Genomic DNA, 20648 nt, shown 5'->3' with positions numbered 1-20648 from the left:
TAAAGCTTCAGTTAAAGCAGCACAGTCTGCCTTAAACCCTTCTGAGTTCAAGTTGACACAAAAAGGATCTTTTGGTTGGCTGATCAGGCAAATTACTTAAAATATTATTTATTACATACATAGCAGTTAATGTAACACACAAGTTATATTGTAATATTCATGTGTAATTTGTGTGAGTGCAAAAAAAATCATTTTTAACATCAACCATTCACAATGCAGTAATTCGCCAAAGTACTGTTTACTATTTTTGTACTAGAATTTTAAATTAAACTTTTTAATTGATCCTAAATAAAAGGCAGACAACCTGTTCAGAGTTTATAAATATAGTTTATGGGGGATTTATTTGGTTTAAAAGTGTTAAAAATCTCTATAGATGTTTGGCAGAAGGAAACGTCATTTCTGGATCTTGTGACTGCATGTCAACATCATGGGTTCAGTCTTCCGACACAATGAGGCCCTTCATTATATTTAGAGCTGACCTCAACCAAAGCAACTGATTGTACACACTTTGCTAAGGTTTTTAAAATCTTATTATACTAAGGGTCATACTCTAATATTAGCATAGTTATTTTTGATTAGTTATACTTGGTTTTGAATTACAAACAATGTTCTTTGGTAAAGCTCAGCTTCATGTTAGTGGCTTATGTTTTCACATCATTTAAAGCCTCTGTTTTATTTCAATTCCATATTTAAAGCTGAGCCGATTGCAAGCATTATTCAGTTGAATATCACAATTTTGGGGATTTTATGCATCTGAATATTGTAGGTTGTAATTAATATACTATATACAACTTTATTGAAACCCATTGAAGAGTAGGTTTGAATCTTTTTTTTCTTTTTCTTAAAAGTTCATAACTCAAACCTACTAACACTCTATATAAAATTATAGTATCATGCAAATTACTCAGTCTATTACATTTCAATAGACTTTGTGATTTTGAAGGGTCAATTCCAGGACTTACATTTTAGCCTGCTTGTCCATGCCTGCATCAGCTGTGTGTTTGGTTGCGGCTCAATAGTAAGGTTACAGATTTTTATGCATCTTTTAGGAGCAAGACAATGAACCTTTACTTGCCTTTTAATGTGTAGAATGACACCATGCCATACCACATTTATTTCTAAAGCACTTCAAATATAACATAGCTGACAGAAGTGCTGTGCAAATATAAAACAACAAAAAAAAAAAACTTGCATGATCAATGCAATGATATTGGTGGATTAAATTTTACACTTAGACAAACTTTATTATCATATTGTATACACAGATTATATACAAAACGAAATGTCAATGCTTACAGTGAATGAGCAGCTTACATCATAGAATAAACACTGTTTATATAATGAATTAATAAATGAATGCAATATAATGTAAGCAAATAACAATAAATTAATTGTAACATTGCTTTGATTTATAGATAACATCTACCAGTTAAGTCCCTTTTTTAGTAACCTCTTAGTTAAATCAGGTGTCAAAGTTTCAATTAACTAGCCAAAATATTCACCTTAAAGGAAAAAAGAAATTAGTGTTAAGAACCAGCCCAGGAACCAGCAAAGTTACAGTTGGGAGATAACGGTTCTACATTGACCCTATCCTCAGTATAGGAAGTTTCAGCTTCTCTTCCATTGTGATACAGAACACAATGGAAGAGAAGTCCAAGCTCCAAACTAGACACCTAGACATTTCTCCCTTTCAGTCCATAACTTATTAAGAATTATTAATTATTGCTAAACAATTTGACCTTGACGGCAAAAAATATGACCAAGTCAAGATGAGGCTTTTAAACCTATGAGACCTGTACTAACTCTAAAGCATTGAAGAAGTAGTATCATGCTGTGGGTCTGTTTCAAGGGACTGGATCCAACTTTTATAACTTCCTCTCAAATCAACAGATATTTGATGAGTCTTGGACACATGAACAAGCAAGCATGAAAACAATGTTAATAATGTATCAAACCCAGTTTAGAAACAGATAAGGGAGACTAAATTCACATTCAATACTGTTGACTACCAGCGCTGTTTAAGTGCTTAATGTACATTTGAGCATCTTCAGAAAAAAAATATTTTCCTGGTCTGATAACACATATTCATATTTCAAAGCAGCATTTGCTCAGAGATGTCCATGATATCCACAACTATGAAAGCCAAAATACTGAAAGGGCAGCTGGGCTTGTTATCACTTTCCAAAATATTCATAAATCCTCAAGTTTAACCAGTTGATTCACAATGAACTATTGCAAAAATACCCTGATTATAGTTTATAATGCAGTTTTAAAAATCAGTGTAACTTGTTAAAACCTTCTGCAACCCTTTCTCAAATTTCCATGCAGAGTTTGTGGTTCTGGCCTGGTGCTGGCCCACTCAAATGAATTTGCAATGATCCACCCACGGGGCTCAGTAAGCTTCACTGTGGTAGCTGGAGGAGGTTAAAGATGCATATTAAAGCAGCAGATTTTGAGAAGGAGGTGATACAAATAGAGGGGAAAAAATAAAAACTTCGTATAACAAAACGGGGGACGGGCTGTTTATATTAAAAATATTATTCTGCCAAGAACTACATCTGAGAGAAGAAAAGAATTTGAGGAAATAGGTGAAAGGCCTCTTTTTTTCTCACATTTTCTGTAAGAATGGGTTCTGAAAGCCTTATTAGCAACTTAGTTTGACAAATAGGCTGCTGCAAGCTCTTGGAATTAGTAGCAGCAGGGGAAAAAAAAGGCAATAAATTACATCATAAAGTCCCTGGCTCTAAAAAAGAAAAACCGGAGGCTGTTTCTCTCCCAGAAAGGCCACAAGGATAGTTTGAGAACAGAATTTCCCAAGTTATTGTCTTGTGACGCTTTATATGCTTTACTATATAGACTGAAATCACTTTAGCTTTTTTTTTGAGGATCTGCTCCTGATTGATTGATTTGATTGATTGATTGATTGATTAATTGATTGATTGATTGATTGATTGATTGATTGATTGATTGATTGATTGATTGATTGATTGATTGATTGATTGATCACACAGTGGAGAAATTTACAGTATATACATCATATCCACATGTGACCGCTTTTTGTTTTTATACCGTAGTTTTATGGTATGATTATTTTACAGGGTTATTGCACAGGGTGTTTACATTGATATTTATATAGATGGATATTTCTATATATATAGTTATTGCACTAGGTGTCAAATATAGAGAAACGGGTTATTGCACAGGGTATCAAATGGTAATTGCTCATTATACATTGCACAAGTTATTGTCGTTGTAGTGTTGCACTGTACAGTCTGGTCTGGTCTGGTCTTTTCCCTTCCAGTCAAAACACTGAGGTCAATGGCAGGACTACCCTTACTTAGTCTGACATTTTGACCTTGTCCGAATACATTCTTTTGCAAATTGGAGCCCCAACCCTCATGAAAGACAAAAAAGTTCAATATGAAGAATGAAATGGTTGTAAAAATGTGTTTTGCTCTTAACTTATCAGGTTTGGATTTTGTATCCTGCTGGTCTATCAAAACCGATTTTAACCATCTGTCTTCCTTCTGTGTTCGCCTTCACTAGATGTTGGAGCCAAAGGTGGATGCCTCTTCTTGTGAGCTGGGCGGCCCAGAAGTAGATAGAGAAAGTGTGGGCCTCCACATGCCAATGCACAGCCCAGAAGGTGAGGACAGCAGCCTGTATCCCTCCAGCCCCTCAGAGCCTGCAACGCTTGGAAGTCCTCACCCTTCAGAGCCGCTCACGCCTTTGGATGAGGTCTACACACCCCTTGGAGGTCTGTTGGGATCTGGGGACCGACATAAGGTTCCCCCCACTCCACCTCCTTCGACAGAAGGCGAGGATTCAAAAAGCATAGAGGGGCATGAGATGGACATATGGAAAGAGTGTAAAGATGAAGAGGAAAAGACGGCAAAAGAAGAGGAGGAGGAGGGGAGCAGCAAAAGAAGTGAGGAAGGAGATAAAGATGGAGAGGGAGACGATAGATGTGAAGATGAGGCCAACTTAAATCTCGTGGCTTCAAACACAGATGAAGACAATGTGTCTGAGCCACCTGACACCAATGCCCCCCCTTCCTCCTCCTCTTCCTCGTTTGTCATCCCTGAGTTGCGTCTCGATCGCTCCTTCAGCGCCGATGCCCTCTCCTCCCCCAACACAGACGAAGAAGAATATGACGACGATGAAGAGGAAGAGTCTGACGAGGAGGATGACGAAGATGACAGCGACGATGCTTACTTACAGCGAAGCGACAGCAAACGCCGTAGCATGGTGGAGGGTGCCACGTGTGAAAAGCACGGCGGAGGCCGGCTCAGTGTGCAAAATTCCCTCCGACGCCGCACGCACAGTGAAGGCAGCCTCCTGCAGGAGCCCCGCACACCCTGCTTCACCTCTGACAATGCCATCAACTGTCTGGAGGCTGGCGGTGTGCACCACAAGGGTGGCTGGACGCTTCCATCTCCCAAAACCTTGAAGAAAGAGCTGATGAAGAACGGCGGCTCCATGCACCAGCTGTGTATGCTTTTCTCTGGGAGGAAGGTGAGCAAGTTGTTTTTGGTTGCCAGAAGAAGAACAAAACATATTTATAGGATTTATTTTTAAACTTTTATGAAAAGGGCTTTGGGCTGCTCAGTGGTGCACCGGGTAGCACTGATGCCTTGCAGCAAGTAGGTTCTGGGTTCAATTCCTGGCCTGGGGTCTTTCTGCATAGAGTTTGCATGTTCTCCCTGAGCATGCATGGGTTCTCTCCGGGTACTCCGGCTTCCTCCCACAGTCCAAAAACATGACTGTTAATTGGCTTCTCTACAGTCCCCTTAGGTGTGAGTGTGTGTGTGAATGTTGCCCTGCGATGGACTGGCGACCTGTGCAGGGTTTATCCCGCCTTTCACCCACTGACTGCTAGAGATAGGCACCAGCACCCCTCGCGACCCCACTTGGGATAAGGGTGTTAGAAGATGGATGGAAAAGGGCTTTATTTTGCCTCATTTCTTTGACAAAGTAGTCAGTCTGTGGTCTGTGGTAAAATGATGACATCAAGTGGTAAAGATGAGAAAGTACACAAGATAAATCCCACCGAACCTTAACTATTCTACTACACTGTATATTACAACATACAGTGTCATGCAAGAGTTCATATCATTTATACTTGTTTACATGTCATTTGGTTTTGTTCACACAACTTCTTCTTGAAAAACATTGTTTTCAAAAAAATATTTTTATAGGATGTATATGCAAAGGATTTTTTGCTTTATTCAGTTAAAGCTCGATCAGCTTTTCTTATGCTGGATCATAAAGTGTCAAATATTCAAAGCCAAAGTTTTTAATCTGCAACAGTCACTGACACTTCGACCAATGAAAACTAAACATAATTTAAATCAGCTATAAAAGCCCAAAGTTAAACATTTGTTTGTGACTATATCATTCTATCTACAAAATAGTTTTTTTATTTCTATTGATGAGGAAAGGACATCCATGTTTACATACAGTTTATTTCAGTTAATGTTGTAACACCACCAGCAATAATAATCCCTATCATCATCATTATTATTTCATTAATTTATTCCAGTGAGCATATATAATAATCTGTAATTACCATTATAATAAATGATACAATAAATAAACAGAACAAGAAGCTAAATTACTGAGAATTTTATTATTTTATTATTGTATTATTCTTGCAGTAGTTTCTATACTTAACCAACAGGGGGAAGCATTGCATTGCTGGCCCAGTGGTGGGCTGTGGTTTTCTTTAGCAGATATGTTGAAATTAATTCTAAAAATTTCCTGAACTGGCTAACATATAAACTATGAAGTATTTTAGCACAAAATACTTTTACATGTATATTGCATTTACTGTAATGCACACAAATAGTCTGCAGCATAGTCAGAGAGATCATACATGCATATAGAGTTGAAAAATCAAGAGCAATGGAGGTAAAATCACAAATACAATCACATCAAGTCTGTCGTCCAGCAGACTCAATGACAGACTTGTTGCAGAAGTAAGAGCACATTTTATCATCAAACAAAATCAGACGTGCTGCTCCTCCTTACCTGCTTCACCTTCCACCAGTCTGTCAGCACTCTCTACATCCTTAAATGGCCGTGAGAGCGCTCTGTAGCAGAGGAATGCAGCAGACAGAGCTGGAGCCTGTTTTTCTTGGCAGATTCAAGAGTAATTTTACTACCTATTGGCGTCATGGACACATTTCCTTTGTGGGGTTTGTTTCCACTTTTCAGAATGATCCTTAGACACACATCCATAACTAAATTAGTAAATATTGCAACATTTTGGAAAGCAAATATGTTTATGCACTCAGTTTGAAATCATAATGTTATTTATGGGTATTCAGTTTTTTTTTTTATTCCATGAATACAGGAACCTGCTAGAAATGTGTTGGTTTGCCACCACTTTAATATCTGGGGCTCTTTCTGTCAGCTCTGTTTTCCTTTGCCAGCCAATGTTTACTTGGCCTTTATTTAACACCAACTCTGCCCCTGTCTTTTTTTCCACACTGCACTTTTTCCTCTCACTGGTTTTTTTTTTCTTATGGCCTGTCAACAACATAAGGAGCCAACTACATTTAAAAAGAATCTCAGGAAGTAAATTGTCTGCTTTGTTGTCTGAATGGCAAAAGCCTCTGCTTCCAATTAAAAGGGATTTATTGGAATTATAATAATAATTTTTTCCTAAACTAATCCACTTTTTTAATGCAAAGCAAATGATTATAACTACGAAGTCAAAAGCAAACAAATACTTAGTAAAACCAGGGTGAAATGCTGAAGTGAATGAGTTTTAATTATTAATGAACCACAAAAATAATGCACCTTGATTTTTTTTAATCAGTATTTTATATATATCAGATTATCTCAAAGTGTAGTAGCTTATTATAATTTCTAGATTTGTTTTCAAATAAAAGTATGTCTCTACCAGCTTTCCAAATTGAGAATTGAGACTCATTTTTGGCAATTACTTTCTTTGTGAAAACAAAGTGTTGATGAAATGATATTAATATTTTAATTTTGCATTAAAAAACGCAGGAGGACATACCAGGTGATTCTGAGTTATTATGAATCAAACAGGCTTATTTTTAACACAAATATTCTAAATCTAGTCGTGCCACATCAGCACTCTAATTAATAGCTAGTAAAAACCCATCTGTGTGTGGTGACGTCAGAGGGAAAATGTTGAGCTAGCTCAACGTTCTATAATGGAGATAGATGGAAACATTAATGGTGGTTCCAAAATATCTAGTCTGTAATTGGTTTGTGTGGTCGAACCATCTGCCGGTTCAAACTCAGGAGAGGGTAGTGATGATTAGGAATATGGAGGCATCACACCTTAAAGGTTGGAACCATGTAGAGTGAACCTGTAGCCTACAGAGAGTCAGAGTCCGAGCCGAAGGGTGAAGGCCAATATGACCCGAAGCAACCCTGGCAGAAAACACATGGCAGGGATATTTTTTCTTATTCAAGATAGATGTGGAGCTGGAAGTGGAAGAGCTGGGAGCGACATCGGCAGGCTCCTTTTCTCATCTACAGTACAGGAAGCTGTAGGTATGACTGTCATGTCAGTGTTTTACTGAACAACCAATTGAGATAAAACAAGATAAAAAAAAAAAACTCCTTCTTTAAATGTTCAAAGCACAGAAGAGACGCCATGGAGTACTCAAACTTCTCCTGATCTCAACTGACCTGCTTCACCCACTTTGAAAGCAACTCCAGATCCTTAAGAAACCCATATAAGCTGAGTTATCCTTATGGGGATTGAGGCAAAAAGCTGAGACATAAAGCAAAGACATAGCTGCATCTTAATCCATGAAAACTCCAACCGCTTTTATATTAAAATCAGTGTTCCATCTCTCAGTCATTCTATTGTATACGTTACTCCTGCGTTCTCCCTCAGTCACTAAGCGGTGCTAGAGCCATCTGAATGGCTTTTTCTTAAATAAAAATTATTTTATGTGGGTGCCCTTGAAATTATTACATTGATCATCCTGATTAAGGTTTTGCTCTATAAAATATACAAAAAAATGTCAGTATTGTGTCAACAACACTTTAAGCTCTGGACAGATTGGATAGAGAACATTAGATGTCTAGATCTCACAGATTCTTAGTTTAACTTAGATCTTTGCTAACATCACATATTTAGAAATTTTCCATCAAAGCTCTGGCTGCACGTGAAGGATGTTCAACCTGCTGGAATGAGAACATACTACATTCGCTTGTCTTTTGCCGTCTACAATTGTTTGGAGAAAAATGTTTTTTCAGCAAATGACATCATGACATGATTTAATGTAAGTGATCAGTTCTCTTCTGGCTCCTTTTTTTAATCTTAAAGATAATGCTTTAAACAGTTCTGAGGTAACAAAATGTTGATTCTAGTTTTAGAAAGATGTTGGATTGCTAAGAGGAAAAAAAGGTGTTTCTTAGCAATTTTTTTGGCCCGGTTTCCAACATCAGGCCAGACTTTACTGTTTGGGGTTTTCATCTAGGATTGCACTGTATTCAGTCTTATCCCTATCCACCTATTTTCCTTCTAAACTTTGGAGAAAGTAATCCCCAAGGGATGATGCAGCCATCTCAATATTTTACTTTTCAGATGGGACGTACATGATGATGTGCATTCTTATTTGCTTCCGAGAACAGTTGTATTTATACTGTCTGATTACTAGATGTTGACTTCAGATCACAGTCAGTATAGAATAATACAAATAAAACATATCTCAGAATATAGATGTAAGATGCAAATAGACATAAATAGGTGTAGGCCTAATTTCTGCTTGTTTAGTTTAATTAGCAAAGGCTTTCTTAGAATCAATAAATCTCTATGCAGGTGACATCCGTTGATGACTAACAAAACTCTGTTGGATTTAGCAGGCCGAATGTTTTGTTTATCAGGTCGTAATGCTTGTTTGAAGACGGAATAAATATCTTCTCTCTCTTTGCGGACATTTGCGGGAAACGATCTTAATGTGTTTACGGATGCTTAGATTCTTTGGATGTGCCGATAACTGTAGGCAGACAGAGCATGAGCCAATTTAGTCTGAATACATCTGAAGTAAAAATCGGCCTTTTGATTAAAAACAAAATCTTAGTACAGTTTAACATTTGTCCTGTATAATTTCTCTGTTGGGATTTTTACAAATGGTAAACTCTTTTACTTTTATGGCAAGCATCTCTTATCTTTTTCCTATTATAGTTGCTCTAACATCGTTTTGCATAATAAATAAAACAAAAACACATTTCAGTTGAAAACTTCAAGTAATTCTTCTATCCCTCAAATATAAATTGTGCACATATTTTTTATGTTGTAAACTAAACTTTTGGCCAACATGAATTTGTGGCTAAAGGGTAACATGGAAACGACTTCTGTGGTCTATTCATATAACAAGAGAGAATTTAAAGTAATATGAAAAGCTTCTCTATATATATATATATATATATATATATATATATATATATATATATATATATATATATATATATATATATATATATATATATATATACAGTAAAGTCCTTAGTAGGATAACACACCCTGAGAGGTGAAGTTTGGGATGGGTTAGAGTTAGCTTTAGATTCAGAATAAATTGAAGGGCTAGTTTGCTGTGTTTTTTATTCAGATCTGGACTTCATTATTATTCAACCTCCATAACTTAATTGGATTTCATTATGAAGTCCCTTATAAATGAACTCATCAGTGCATCGTAAATCTGGTTGTTCATAGGGCCCAAAGCTGTCATTGCTAAACTACAATGCAAAAAGTCAGATTATTTACATATATGTAGTGTCAGGAAGGAAGGAAGGAAGGAAGGAAGGAAGGAAGGAAGGAAGGAAGGAAGGAAGGAAGGAAGGAAGGAAGGAAGGAAGGAAGGAAGGAAGGAAGGAAGGAAGGAAGGAAGGAAGACAGAAATAAGCTCAGAACAACATGTTTGGAATAATGTACCTTCAGAGAAAAGGTTGACTTCTGTCACTATGACCTGTTCTAAACGCTAAATTATGATAAGCAGAACAAACATTAACAGGGACCTAAATATGCTATTTTAGGCCTGCTCTCTTCCTGTGTTGTTTTATCAAGTTCTCTTTTAATTGGACTACGTACATGTTGAGCAGACCCTTCCAGCACAAACATATTAATGAGCTCACACCATTCCCCAAGCTCAAATACTTATACATTTCTAATTTTCTAAAAGGTTTGCAGTAAGCAGTTAGGCAGTACTTGTTGATATCATTAAATAGACTCTTTGCTCACATTGGACTGTGCACATGGGCAAATCTAAAAATAGTTTGTTTTTACCAAGTGAACTACGCAAGAGGCTTAAGGGAAATAATATGAAAAGTCAATGAGTTGTTTTTAGGTGTTTTGCAGCCATTCGAGACTAAATAAATTCTACAAATACTTGGACTTCTCAGAATCAACATAAATTTGTTAACATCGTTGTAGGTAAATATGTTAAGAGTACGTCATACACTCGGATGGGACAAAAGGTCTTGGGAGTTCAACTCTTTGCAGAAGGCAACCAGACTGGATACGTCCAGAGAAAATGCTAAATGAGTAACGAGTAAATATTTACTGTGGGGACCGGACAAATGTTCAGAGCAGGAAGCAAAAACATCTCCTCACCATAGGGGCAATGGACAAAAATGTCATTGACAGAACTAAATTTGATGTTTTCAGTTAATAGTGGTTTAATTTACTTTTTATATTTCCAGTTATACTATTTACAGTGTCTATGGCCATTAAGAAGGAAATAATTAGTAATAACAAATATAATTTTACCATTTAGGCAGAAACGACCATTTCTATGTGGAATCAGAGATTATTCATCAGATTATCAGAAAGGTTTTCATCTGTAATTTATCATTTTCTTTGTTTTTATCTTGATTATCTTTAAAGGGAGGCAGAAAGAATATAGTACAGCAAACACATAAAGACACAGCTCATTATCAATACATGGGCTTGAATATAAAGCTCACATATTACTACTGAATATTTCAGCCTGAGTTCAAGACTATATATCGAGCTTTCACCAAATAGTTATTTAGGAACTGCTTAAAATATCTTTGCAAAATACACCATTAGAAGTTTGTTTCACTGGATCCAAACTCAACCTTTTGAAAAAACGATCCCAGATATTTTTCCCTGCACTAAACTTTATACTTGGCACAACGTAGTCAGCAAGTATCATCATTAATGCATCTGCCAAATCCGAACTACTCATTCAGATTGGCAGACACAGATTGGATTTATTCATTACAGATAACTAATGTTCCTGCTTTGGAGTCAACTGACAGCGTGCTTTACGCCACTGTGCAACACACTTATTGATGTAAGTTGACTTGGTTCTCTGAAACTTCTGCTTGAGCTGTATCAGCACATGTCTAAAGGGTCACCAAGACACCGACATACATAAGCTGTCAATTGTTTCCCTGGTTTGTGTCTCTTATCTCAGATAAGTGAAACAACTTGGTTCAAATCCCTATATTAAGTTTACCTTTAATCCACATTGTACTATAACGGTGTACCATATCTATTCTTTATATTTAAAAAAAAACACTACATACACATCATACAGGATATATTATCCCCTCAGTGTGGTACATGTGAGCTGACTTTCTTTAAAAAAAAAAATAACGTCCACCACAAAGTTCAGCTTAATGGGTTTAATTTCAGATAAAGTCATATAATGGCAAGATAATCATCATTAATCTGGTATAACTGCTTAGCAGTTAGTGAACAATTTACTGTGCTTGGCTAGTTATTTTATGAGCTGTGTTTAAAGAAGCATGGGGATGCAGAGTACTGTTCTCATTTATTATGTCTTATTTTCCTGTAGTACAGTATCGATTAGCCTTATTAGTTTACTTTGAGATCCATTCAAGAACAAAAATTGGATCCAGGTTGTGTCCAAATTGAAAATAGAAGGAAAACATTCAAATGTTGGACTGACCATTCAGATGTTTTTGGCTCAGGCACTGCAAAATTACCAAAACTATTATGATGACCTGACATTTTCTAACAGTACATTTGGAAGAAAAAACAGAAGTAGAACAGCAGCTGGATTTTTATTCTTCTTGCATGACAAGCATCAACTTTGCTCTTACTGAAAAGTGATTAAACTGTGAATTCTACATTTACAAAGCTTGCATGAAAAGCAAATAGTGCCATATTTTATACCATATAGAGTGCTTTTTCCAGTCGCTTCTGTTAGTGACATATGTGTTAGATGTGCTGAGGTCATTAAGTGATGGACGATGCCACTAGCACAAAACAGTTCTCTCTTGACGCTCAACAAGTCTGAGAAACGCAGCACAAGTGTTTGCAGCGCTGGTTGCCATAGCAGTGTTTTGGCTGACTCAGGATCCAGTAACATAAATGTTGATGCAGTAGATGGTTCTTTGCATATACATACACACAATAGGACTAAATGTTTAAAGATAAATGATGTACAGGCTGCTGTAAACATGATTTTCAGCACCGTGACGTATGTTAATGCACGAGAAAGTAGCATCACAACAGGATTTGATGCAATGAGGGACCAGAAATGATGTAGGTAAAAGACTTTTGAAATTTATGTTCCTAATTCTGCCTATAAGTGTTATGATATGCTGTTCCGGGATCTCTGATTCTGCTTTTTTTTCCTTTTTAAAATCGAAAATGTTTTTTTGAAGTAGAGAACAACAATCGTTAAGTTTGGTATATAGACAATTTCCTTATTTACATATTTTATAAAACACCCTAATTGACCGTTTTTTTTATTTATTTCTCTTTTTTTAATGGCTTAATAAGAGCAGTTCACCGCGCTTATTCCAGCTGTTCACACTTTCTCTACTTCTTTTTCTAATGGTTTTGTCTTTCTTTCTCATCGCCTGGTTTGTCACAGGTTTGCCTGCTGTGTCTAAAAGTAGCAGAAGCAGCAACCCAGACTGACACAGCTAATTGGCTAATTTGCATCACGTGCAGCCTGGTCCCGGCTGCTCCGGAGGGCTTTATCATATTAACAGGAGAAGTGGCACAAATGAAGTTAGACAACATGCGGTAATTTAGAAATGTTTTAAAAGAGGTTGGGTCCAGATTAGCTAGCAAGTGGGTCGGGATCCGCGGTCCACTAATCCTGTGACCTCTGCGCTATGCTCTAGTTTTCCCCTTGGTAATTCTTTATTTCCTAGTAACTGGTCTTACTTCCCTTTTGCTTTATTTAAGTAAATTTCTAGCTTTAGTTGAGCCCTTTTACTCCTTATTGCTTCTCTCCTTTTCCCTTAGCTACTTCTATCCACACCTGCTCCCAATTAGCTAATCACTCCATTCATTGTTCTCTCACATATATACAGCTCCTCTGCAGTTCCTCATTGCTGGATCCTCTTCACTCCTCGTTTATGTTTCTCCCTGGTGTCTCTTAGTTTTGTTTCCCTATCTCTCATTTCTGTAGTTGTGCTTCTGTTACCGTCTACCGCTAAATTAAATCTGCAAAAAATAATTTCTGCATTTAGGTCCTGAACTAACAATAAGGGAAGATAATTAAGTTTTGACTTTGGATATTTGAATTTTTATGTGTTTATTAACTAAAAATAATTACTGTCCTAACAATGAGAAAGCAAATAGATTTATCTTTGGCAAATTTTAGCTCTGAATTTCTGATATTCTTTTCAGATTAATTTTTTCTGCATTAACAGACTATATTGCCTAAATCACATGCACCTGTGTCCTGCAGATTAGAAGCTTCCCAGCTTTAACACACCTGATTTGGATGAAGTCTGTTAATCAGCCATCTATGGAAATCTGGTGTCCTCAAGAAAACATCTAAAATGTGTAGGATACCAGCATTTGGGGACCAACTTTTCACACTCTGGTCTTATAAAAAAATCGTGTTTATAACCAAATTAATCCATCGTAAATGTAAAAGAGATTGAATAGGAAACGACTACTAATACAGTAAAATCCCCCAAGTTTATTGGAAAATCAGTACAAATAAAACCCAGCAAACTTTAATTCCAACATATATGGTATTTGAAAAATATAATACAATTCATTGACTACTTCTTCTTTCTTATTATACTGTATACACATCCCCAATAAATATATATGTATACATATATAGAGAGAGAAGAGGGTATTAAAAATCTGCTTAATTAACTCAATTCTTACTTAAGAATTAAAAATTTTAATTACTCTTTATGTTAGGTTTTTGAATCATTCCTTTTTTTTCCTTTTTTTAAAACCAGATGTATACCAATTTTAGCCTACACAACTATTAACACGTTTGACATAGTAAGGCCATATTTTCATCTAAAATACTCACTGGGATGCTGACCATCCAAGATTTCAGTTTTCTACCATCTGATCATTTTTAACTGGCATCAAACGTCAAATCAACCGATTAGATCACCAGCTCATTTCTGCTGTATCTCAGCACCTGTGGGAGTATATATAACTTCTATAATTGGTATCAAAATGATATTTTTTTTTTCAGCGATATCTTTTTATAAAAATAAACACTAAGTAAAGTAACTGAATTTTATTAGTAATGATTCCAAAATCAGACCTCAGAATTTAAGACCAGCAATCTGTTTTTACTTTAGGAAGTTGCTCTCATAAATCTCTTTGTTACTTCCAAAGGCACATTTTAAAGTACTTGGTGTTTTTGTCTGTGAGCTCTTGTGTTCTGGGTGAATAAAAAAGAAGTACATACAGTAAGATAGCAAGATCTTTTTGTGCCTAATTAGCATGTAGCACAACTTTGCCTGGGTTCAGATTAAGTACACATGTAAGTGTGTGGCAGCATATGCAAAAACAAGACAGACAGGACTACTATTGCTTACACTATGCTAGAGGAGAGTAATGGCAAAAGCACCCATTAGTTGATGGGAGCACACGTAGTGTCCTCTTTAAGATGGGAACACGGTCAAGGGAACAAACAGCCTTGGAGGTAGAAAGACGTAAGTCAAGGTTGACAATTTGTGTCGTAAAACAGAATCTCTATGACTGGCCTGAGGGGCTTATTTCTTCTTCCCAAAGCAATCAGAGCAAATTGCTCATGCTATCAAACAGCAATAAAGTGAATCTATCTCTGATTTATATTGAAGTAGTTACATATTTTTCTGCTACTGGATGTAAAGCACCAGTATGTAAATTGCACTAAGGCTTTTAAAGCTGCTGGCTGTTGCAAAACCATTTTGATTGACACTGAAATTAGTTTTAATGGCATCTGTCACGACACAAATTAGACTCAGCTGCAAAGACTTTGTACCTCGATATGCTTTTCTGCCCATTTATTTGAGCAGAGTGTAAAACTTGAAAAACTTTTCCAACACTGCAGTTTTCTTTTCTTCCAGGTGTTCTATATGTGAAATATTATGCCGATACTACTGCAAAAATGTTTAAAATAATCAGCCTCTTTACATAAACTGTACACAGAAACTGATAGATATTTGGCAGAACAGGTAAAATGACACTACTGATAGTCTTCTTATTCATGAGTGATTACCTTCCTTGACTGAACCTCTGCCAAGTTCATTCTGATTGTAAAATTGGAAATTTGGGGCTTGTATCTATGCTATGTTGCTGCCATGACAGAATGGATTGGGACATCCAGAGAAATATGTCTAAAGGGGACTCGCCGCTGGAATCCCTGGAATCTAAGGAATCTTTCAAGTCTGACTGAAATTCACTTCTGCTCACATATACATGAGAAATCCGCGAGATATGACTTAGAGTTTGTTCTGGAAAGTATTTTAGTGACTAGTGTTAACTCAGAAACATCCATTATTAATTGGATAATACAACAAACATAAACAAGGCTGTAAGAACTGCAGCAATTTATGTTTTTATTAAAAATTAAAGTAGTTTGATGCTTTTTTGTTTTGCTAGCCTTTATGGCTGCCTAGGCTATAAGAGTTTTGGTTTCCAAAATGACAATGCTAAAAATGTAACTAATGACTTTTGCATTGTATTTGAACCTAGTAGTAATAACTATTAAGACTAATTAAGTACTATCATTTAAGTTAGATTATTTTCCTAGTTATAGTATTGAAACCAAGGTAGAGTATTCTACTTTGTTGGCTTTCTTTGGACTTCAAGCATCTGCTCCTTCTTCCAGATAGTTTTTCTATCCCTTACATGACATCTGGTTAACTTTTAAATTGGACTTCGTATTGCCTTTATTCGATAATACATTTTTTTGACCACTTTTTAAGCTTTGTGTCACAGCAGCTCCTCAAATTTACCATCTGCCTGTTCTTGCTTCTCAGATTTTTTCCTTGCCTGGCCTGTTAGTATAGTTGGATGACCATGTGTTGGTTAGTTTCTGGGTCTGTCATGTCTTTCTCTTGTGTTAAACAGTTCCTCAAACAATGTTTAAACCTGTAGAATTTTAGATGTGTAGCTTTAAACTTTTTCCAAAAACCTATTTTTTGTGCTTTTTGGTCATTATGTTGCTATTTTTTTTTTATAATTATATATCGTCTCTAGCTAATCTATAATGCCTCCACCCCATATGGAATCTATTTTTTTAAAGACTTGTGTATCCTTTACCTCATAGTGCACAACTTTTGCACAACTTTATTTGGGACTTAAAATATATATGAAATATATTTAGCTTTGTAGTTGCAATAATAAGTGTAATTGTATAAAAAAAAATAAAATACCTTTGAGGAAAGTAGCAGATTTGTTTTGACCTAATATGGCTTCAGGAAAAGGAGAATTTTAGCCCACTGATTATTCTTGTGGGCCAACATTCTAGTGCAGATTTGGAAGTGACTGGGAGGATGCATCTATAAAAACTTAACAGAAAGGTTGTCGGCTGGTCAGTTAATGTCAATAACATTTTAATGGGTACCACTAGTCCTAGGGCTGAGTAACCTGACACTTTTTTTTGGAGCAGTTCAGAGAAATGACGTTACACCCGCATTGTTAATGAACATCCTGCAACATGGGAAGCATTTAAGCAGGAAACATCTACAGTATCTCCTTAGAGGCAATGAATAACAGCAGTTTAATTCAGGGCATAATACAAACTGTGCCACCACTCTTTTTTTTTTCTTTTTCGAAATCACATCCTGACCTTCACACACAAACATGAAAACAATGCAACTACTGGTTCCGGTTCTAATATGTATTTGGAGCAGAGATTCCTGTTTGGAAGTCACAGTTCATTTCTGATATCTCTAGATAATATAGTTTTGCGTTTGCACAGTAAGGCTGTGTTGGGTGGGAGAGATTGATGCGATCTACAACGAATTCACACATTTGTACACATTTTCAAGGACAGCTACAGTTACATAACAATCACTCAGGCAGAACTAAAAGTTTTTCTTATCCTGAAATTTCTTTGTATTTTTAAAGGAAGTTGAACCAAATATTTCCTAAAACATTAGAAACAATGGGGGGAGAAAGAGTGCCATGGCACCAGGGCAATTATGTAACCATGTATGAAAGACAATATTGAGAAAAGGAATGTTTTCCTTAGGCTTTTAATATCATGGTTTTGTGGGGGGCGGGGGGGGGGGGGGGGGGGGGGGGGGGGGTTTCAGGGTCAAGGAAAACAGTCAAGCTCTCATTTTTAGGTGAAGCTGTGTGAAAGAGTGATTTCATAATTTAATTCTCCCTTTGGGTTGTGTAGGTCATATCTATTATCTTATTGTTTTTCTGTGTTTTGTCAGATAATCTGGTTGGAACGAGGTGTCCATTTTTTCTTTCAGTGTTGAACAGAGCCAGGTTCATGCATTTCATTTCCCTTTTTTTTTTGCTCAGATTTACTGGAAGCAGAGTCTCTCAAAGAAGAAGAGCAGGTCAAAAAGATAAACTTGTCCTGAAGTTCAGAAGGTGTACAAAACACACGTACAAATAGGATGCACTCAAAGTTTTAAATCCAACCAACCTGCACTGGAAGATTGTAAAAAATTATTCCAGTTGTATTGACTACTTATCCTTTCTTTTTGTACAGTAACCTGCCCTACTGGTGCCATGTGTTTTATATTAAAGGTAAAGTGGAGGATGTTATTTTTCCAGGTGGATCATCAAAATAAGTAGTCCTCCTTATTGTCAATCATTCTGGAGATATGTTTACGTAAGGCAGTCCTATGCACTCTTCACCAATTTCAAATACCGGTGGTGAGTCTGACTTAGTGGAATAATTGCAAATCTTTTGGAAAGTAAGCTTGTATGAGCGATGTAAAGGGCAACTTTTAAACAGAGCGTGCACAAGGAGAAATGGGCTCGTGCATGCTCTCGCAATTGTCGTTCCCTGTCAGGAGCGGGTAGAGGGTTGTGCATGTGTATTTATTTTCCCCTTCTAATAAAAAGGGAAAAATAAATAGTTTTATTTAAGTGAAAACAACTTGTTTTTCACTTCTAATAAGATGTTGGATTGACTTTGATCTTGATTAGTTGTTCCAATTTTTTTTTTAGCAGATATCAAATTAGAAAATGTTTCAACGTTGGTTTTAGATGATTATAAATACTGGCTGGCTGTGTATAATCTGATAGTGCTGATTACCGACTGCATGGAAAAGTGATTCAGTTCATTCAGTTTAGAAAAAAGAACATCTCTAAAATGATACTTTTGTTGGTTTGTATTGGTTTCTACTTACAACATTATAGGGAAACTTTATTCCTATTTTTTGTTATTAATTAACACAGTTTATTCCATTTTACATTTATATCAATCAAATATAGTTGTCTAGAAAACGGTAAAAAAGCTTTCAAGTTCTACTTATTTTACTCTTTGGTTTAAGATGAAATAAATGTATTTGATGCTAGATGCGGCATCTTAGAGAGCTGTAAACATACTGCATGTCTGGCACTTACAATCAACACTGTATGGTAACAGACTGTGACCGTGACTCACTTCTTATGCTGTGTGGCCAGAAAGTCATCAAAAATCTGTTCTAGTAACAGCAGGAGTTTATAAAAATGACACAGGAAACTTTGGACAATATGTAGTTTGATATGATCATGTCTATCTGTTGTTTGGTTTGTCATTTATATTTGTCTACAATCTCTGCCTCACAAATAATTTGCTCTCCTGTTAAAATGGAGTAAATTTAAATTAACCTTGTTTTTTTATAATTTGCACCATAAGTAAAAAAAATATTTAGCATTTTTAGTATAGATACTATAAAATAAAAGCTGTTTGAAATGTATTATTTTGAATTAATTTGTTTCCTCTTATAGATATAATGGGGCAGAGAGGCTAGTTTAGTAAGTTTAGCTTCAAGTAACATTTAAAACAGGGAAAAAAAGAACATTTGCTACGCATCGAAGGTAGATTTTGTGTTTATTTTTTAGAGCTCAGGAAATCGCTAAAGCTATTCCTCCAAACTTGCCCCCATCTATAGTCAGGGCAATCATGGCCATACACCAATTGAATTAAGACAATACGTTTTGTTTTTGTTTTTTATCGAATTTCACTCACACTCATTCATTCACTATAAAATATGTGTATTAATAAATCATGCTTTACTTGTATTTGTGTTCTTTTACTAAATATTTCAGTGAGTGGACCTCAGTGTGACTATGGCCCTGAGAGCAATAATGAACATTTTTAATGTGACTGTAACTGTGACAGACAGGGCTGGGAAAAGGTTAGAGTCTATTTTGTTCTCCTGAAAATAATATTTATTAATGTCATTTCAAACCCGCCCCTCTGTGAACTACCATGGATGTCTGTTGAGACTAAGATGTGCACCTAATAGTTGATTATGTTTCAGCACAGTCAAATAAATTACCCATTGACTTTAGCTCCTATTTACGGTTAAGTCACCTGTTAAGCAGATGTTATTACATCAGTCTGAACATAATGTGTCCCTCCAACTCACACAGGGTGGAGCCAAACAATGACAGGAAGCAGGGCTCTAACGCGTAGCTCCAATCTAAGCTCCCCTTAATGGGGACGTAGATTGTCTGGGTTCCCGTAACATTGTTCAGACACCAGATTGTAAAACGAAAAAAAAAAAAACAAGGAAGCTGGGAAATGGAAAGAAAGAAAGAAGCAACCTGAGAGAGAGATGACAAAGTTTAAAAAGTGGACAGGCAAGCATAGTGAACCTTTGAGGATAGGGCTTTTAGAGGATAAAATTCTAATTTACTATGTTGTTTTTGTTTGCTTTTTTCTTAAGGCTGTGCTACCAAAATTAAGGTTAACAGAGAATTATGCATGTTTCCATTCTATCATATCAGGAAAGAGAAACCAAAAGCATTATTTTATTTGTCAAAACAAATAAAAGCACATTCTCCTTAGATGCTGGTTAAAATAAAAACAAGATATGTTGTCCTTGTGTGTCTTTAAGTTGTTCTAAACTAACTATAGCTCCTTTAAAATGCACCCAGAGAACGGAAAAATTATAATGATTATTCATTATCATCTTTCTGTATGGAGAAATACAACGCTTGGCTCCAATGGTGATGGTAACTGCAGCCTGTCAGAGCTTTATCTGTGTGTATCTGTAAAGTTATCCGGTAAGCCGTTACTCTGTCAACATCTGTGTGTCGCGCCGCACCAGGCCGCACCACCATGTGGTCTTTGGCAAATTCTTTGCTTTCTTCTTGTCATTATTCAGGCATGCAACACACACACATACACACATACCAAAGCTATTTTTAGGTTAGGCTCTGTGTGGAAAATCTCTTTTGTGCATTCGTGGCCAGGGTAGAATCAAATTGCCTCAGAGAT

The 20648-nt window shown here is 36.2% G+C and overlaps 1 protein-coding gene across 7 annotated transcripts in view; it reads left to right on the top strand.

The window, feature by feature from the left end:
• rgs3a (regulator of G protein signaling 3a) overlaps positions 1 to 20648 on the top strand; it is a 154069-nt gene that overhangs the window by 114482 nt on the left and 18939 nt on the right. For all 7 annotated transcript variants that reach the window (XM_038302063.1, XM_038302070.1, XM_038302079.1 and 4 more), the window contains one exon: positions 3547 to 4515. In XM_038302063.1, coding sequence (XP_038157991.1) covers positions 3547 to 4515 — 969 coding nt within the window. The remainder of the gene's footprint in view (positions 1 to 3546; positions 4516 to 20648) is intronic.

Source organism: Cyprinodon tularosa, unplaced genomic scaffold (genome assembly GCF_016077235.1).
Source record: "Cyprinodon tularosa strain WSP-4 unplaced genomic scaffold, ASM1607723v1 ctg113, whole genome shotgun sequence".
NCBI lineage: Eukaryota > Metazoa > Chordata > Actinopteri > Cyprinodontiformes > Cyprinodontidae > Cyprinodon > Cyprinodon tularosa.
Note: the sequence above shows the minus strand (reverse complement) of the source record. Positions and strands in the feature narration are given on the sequence as shown.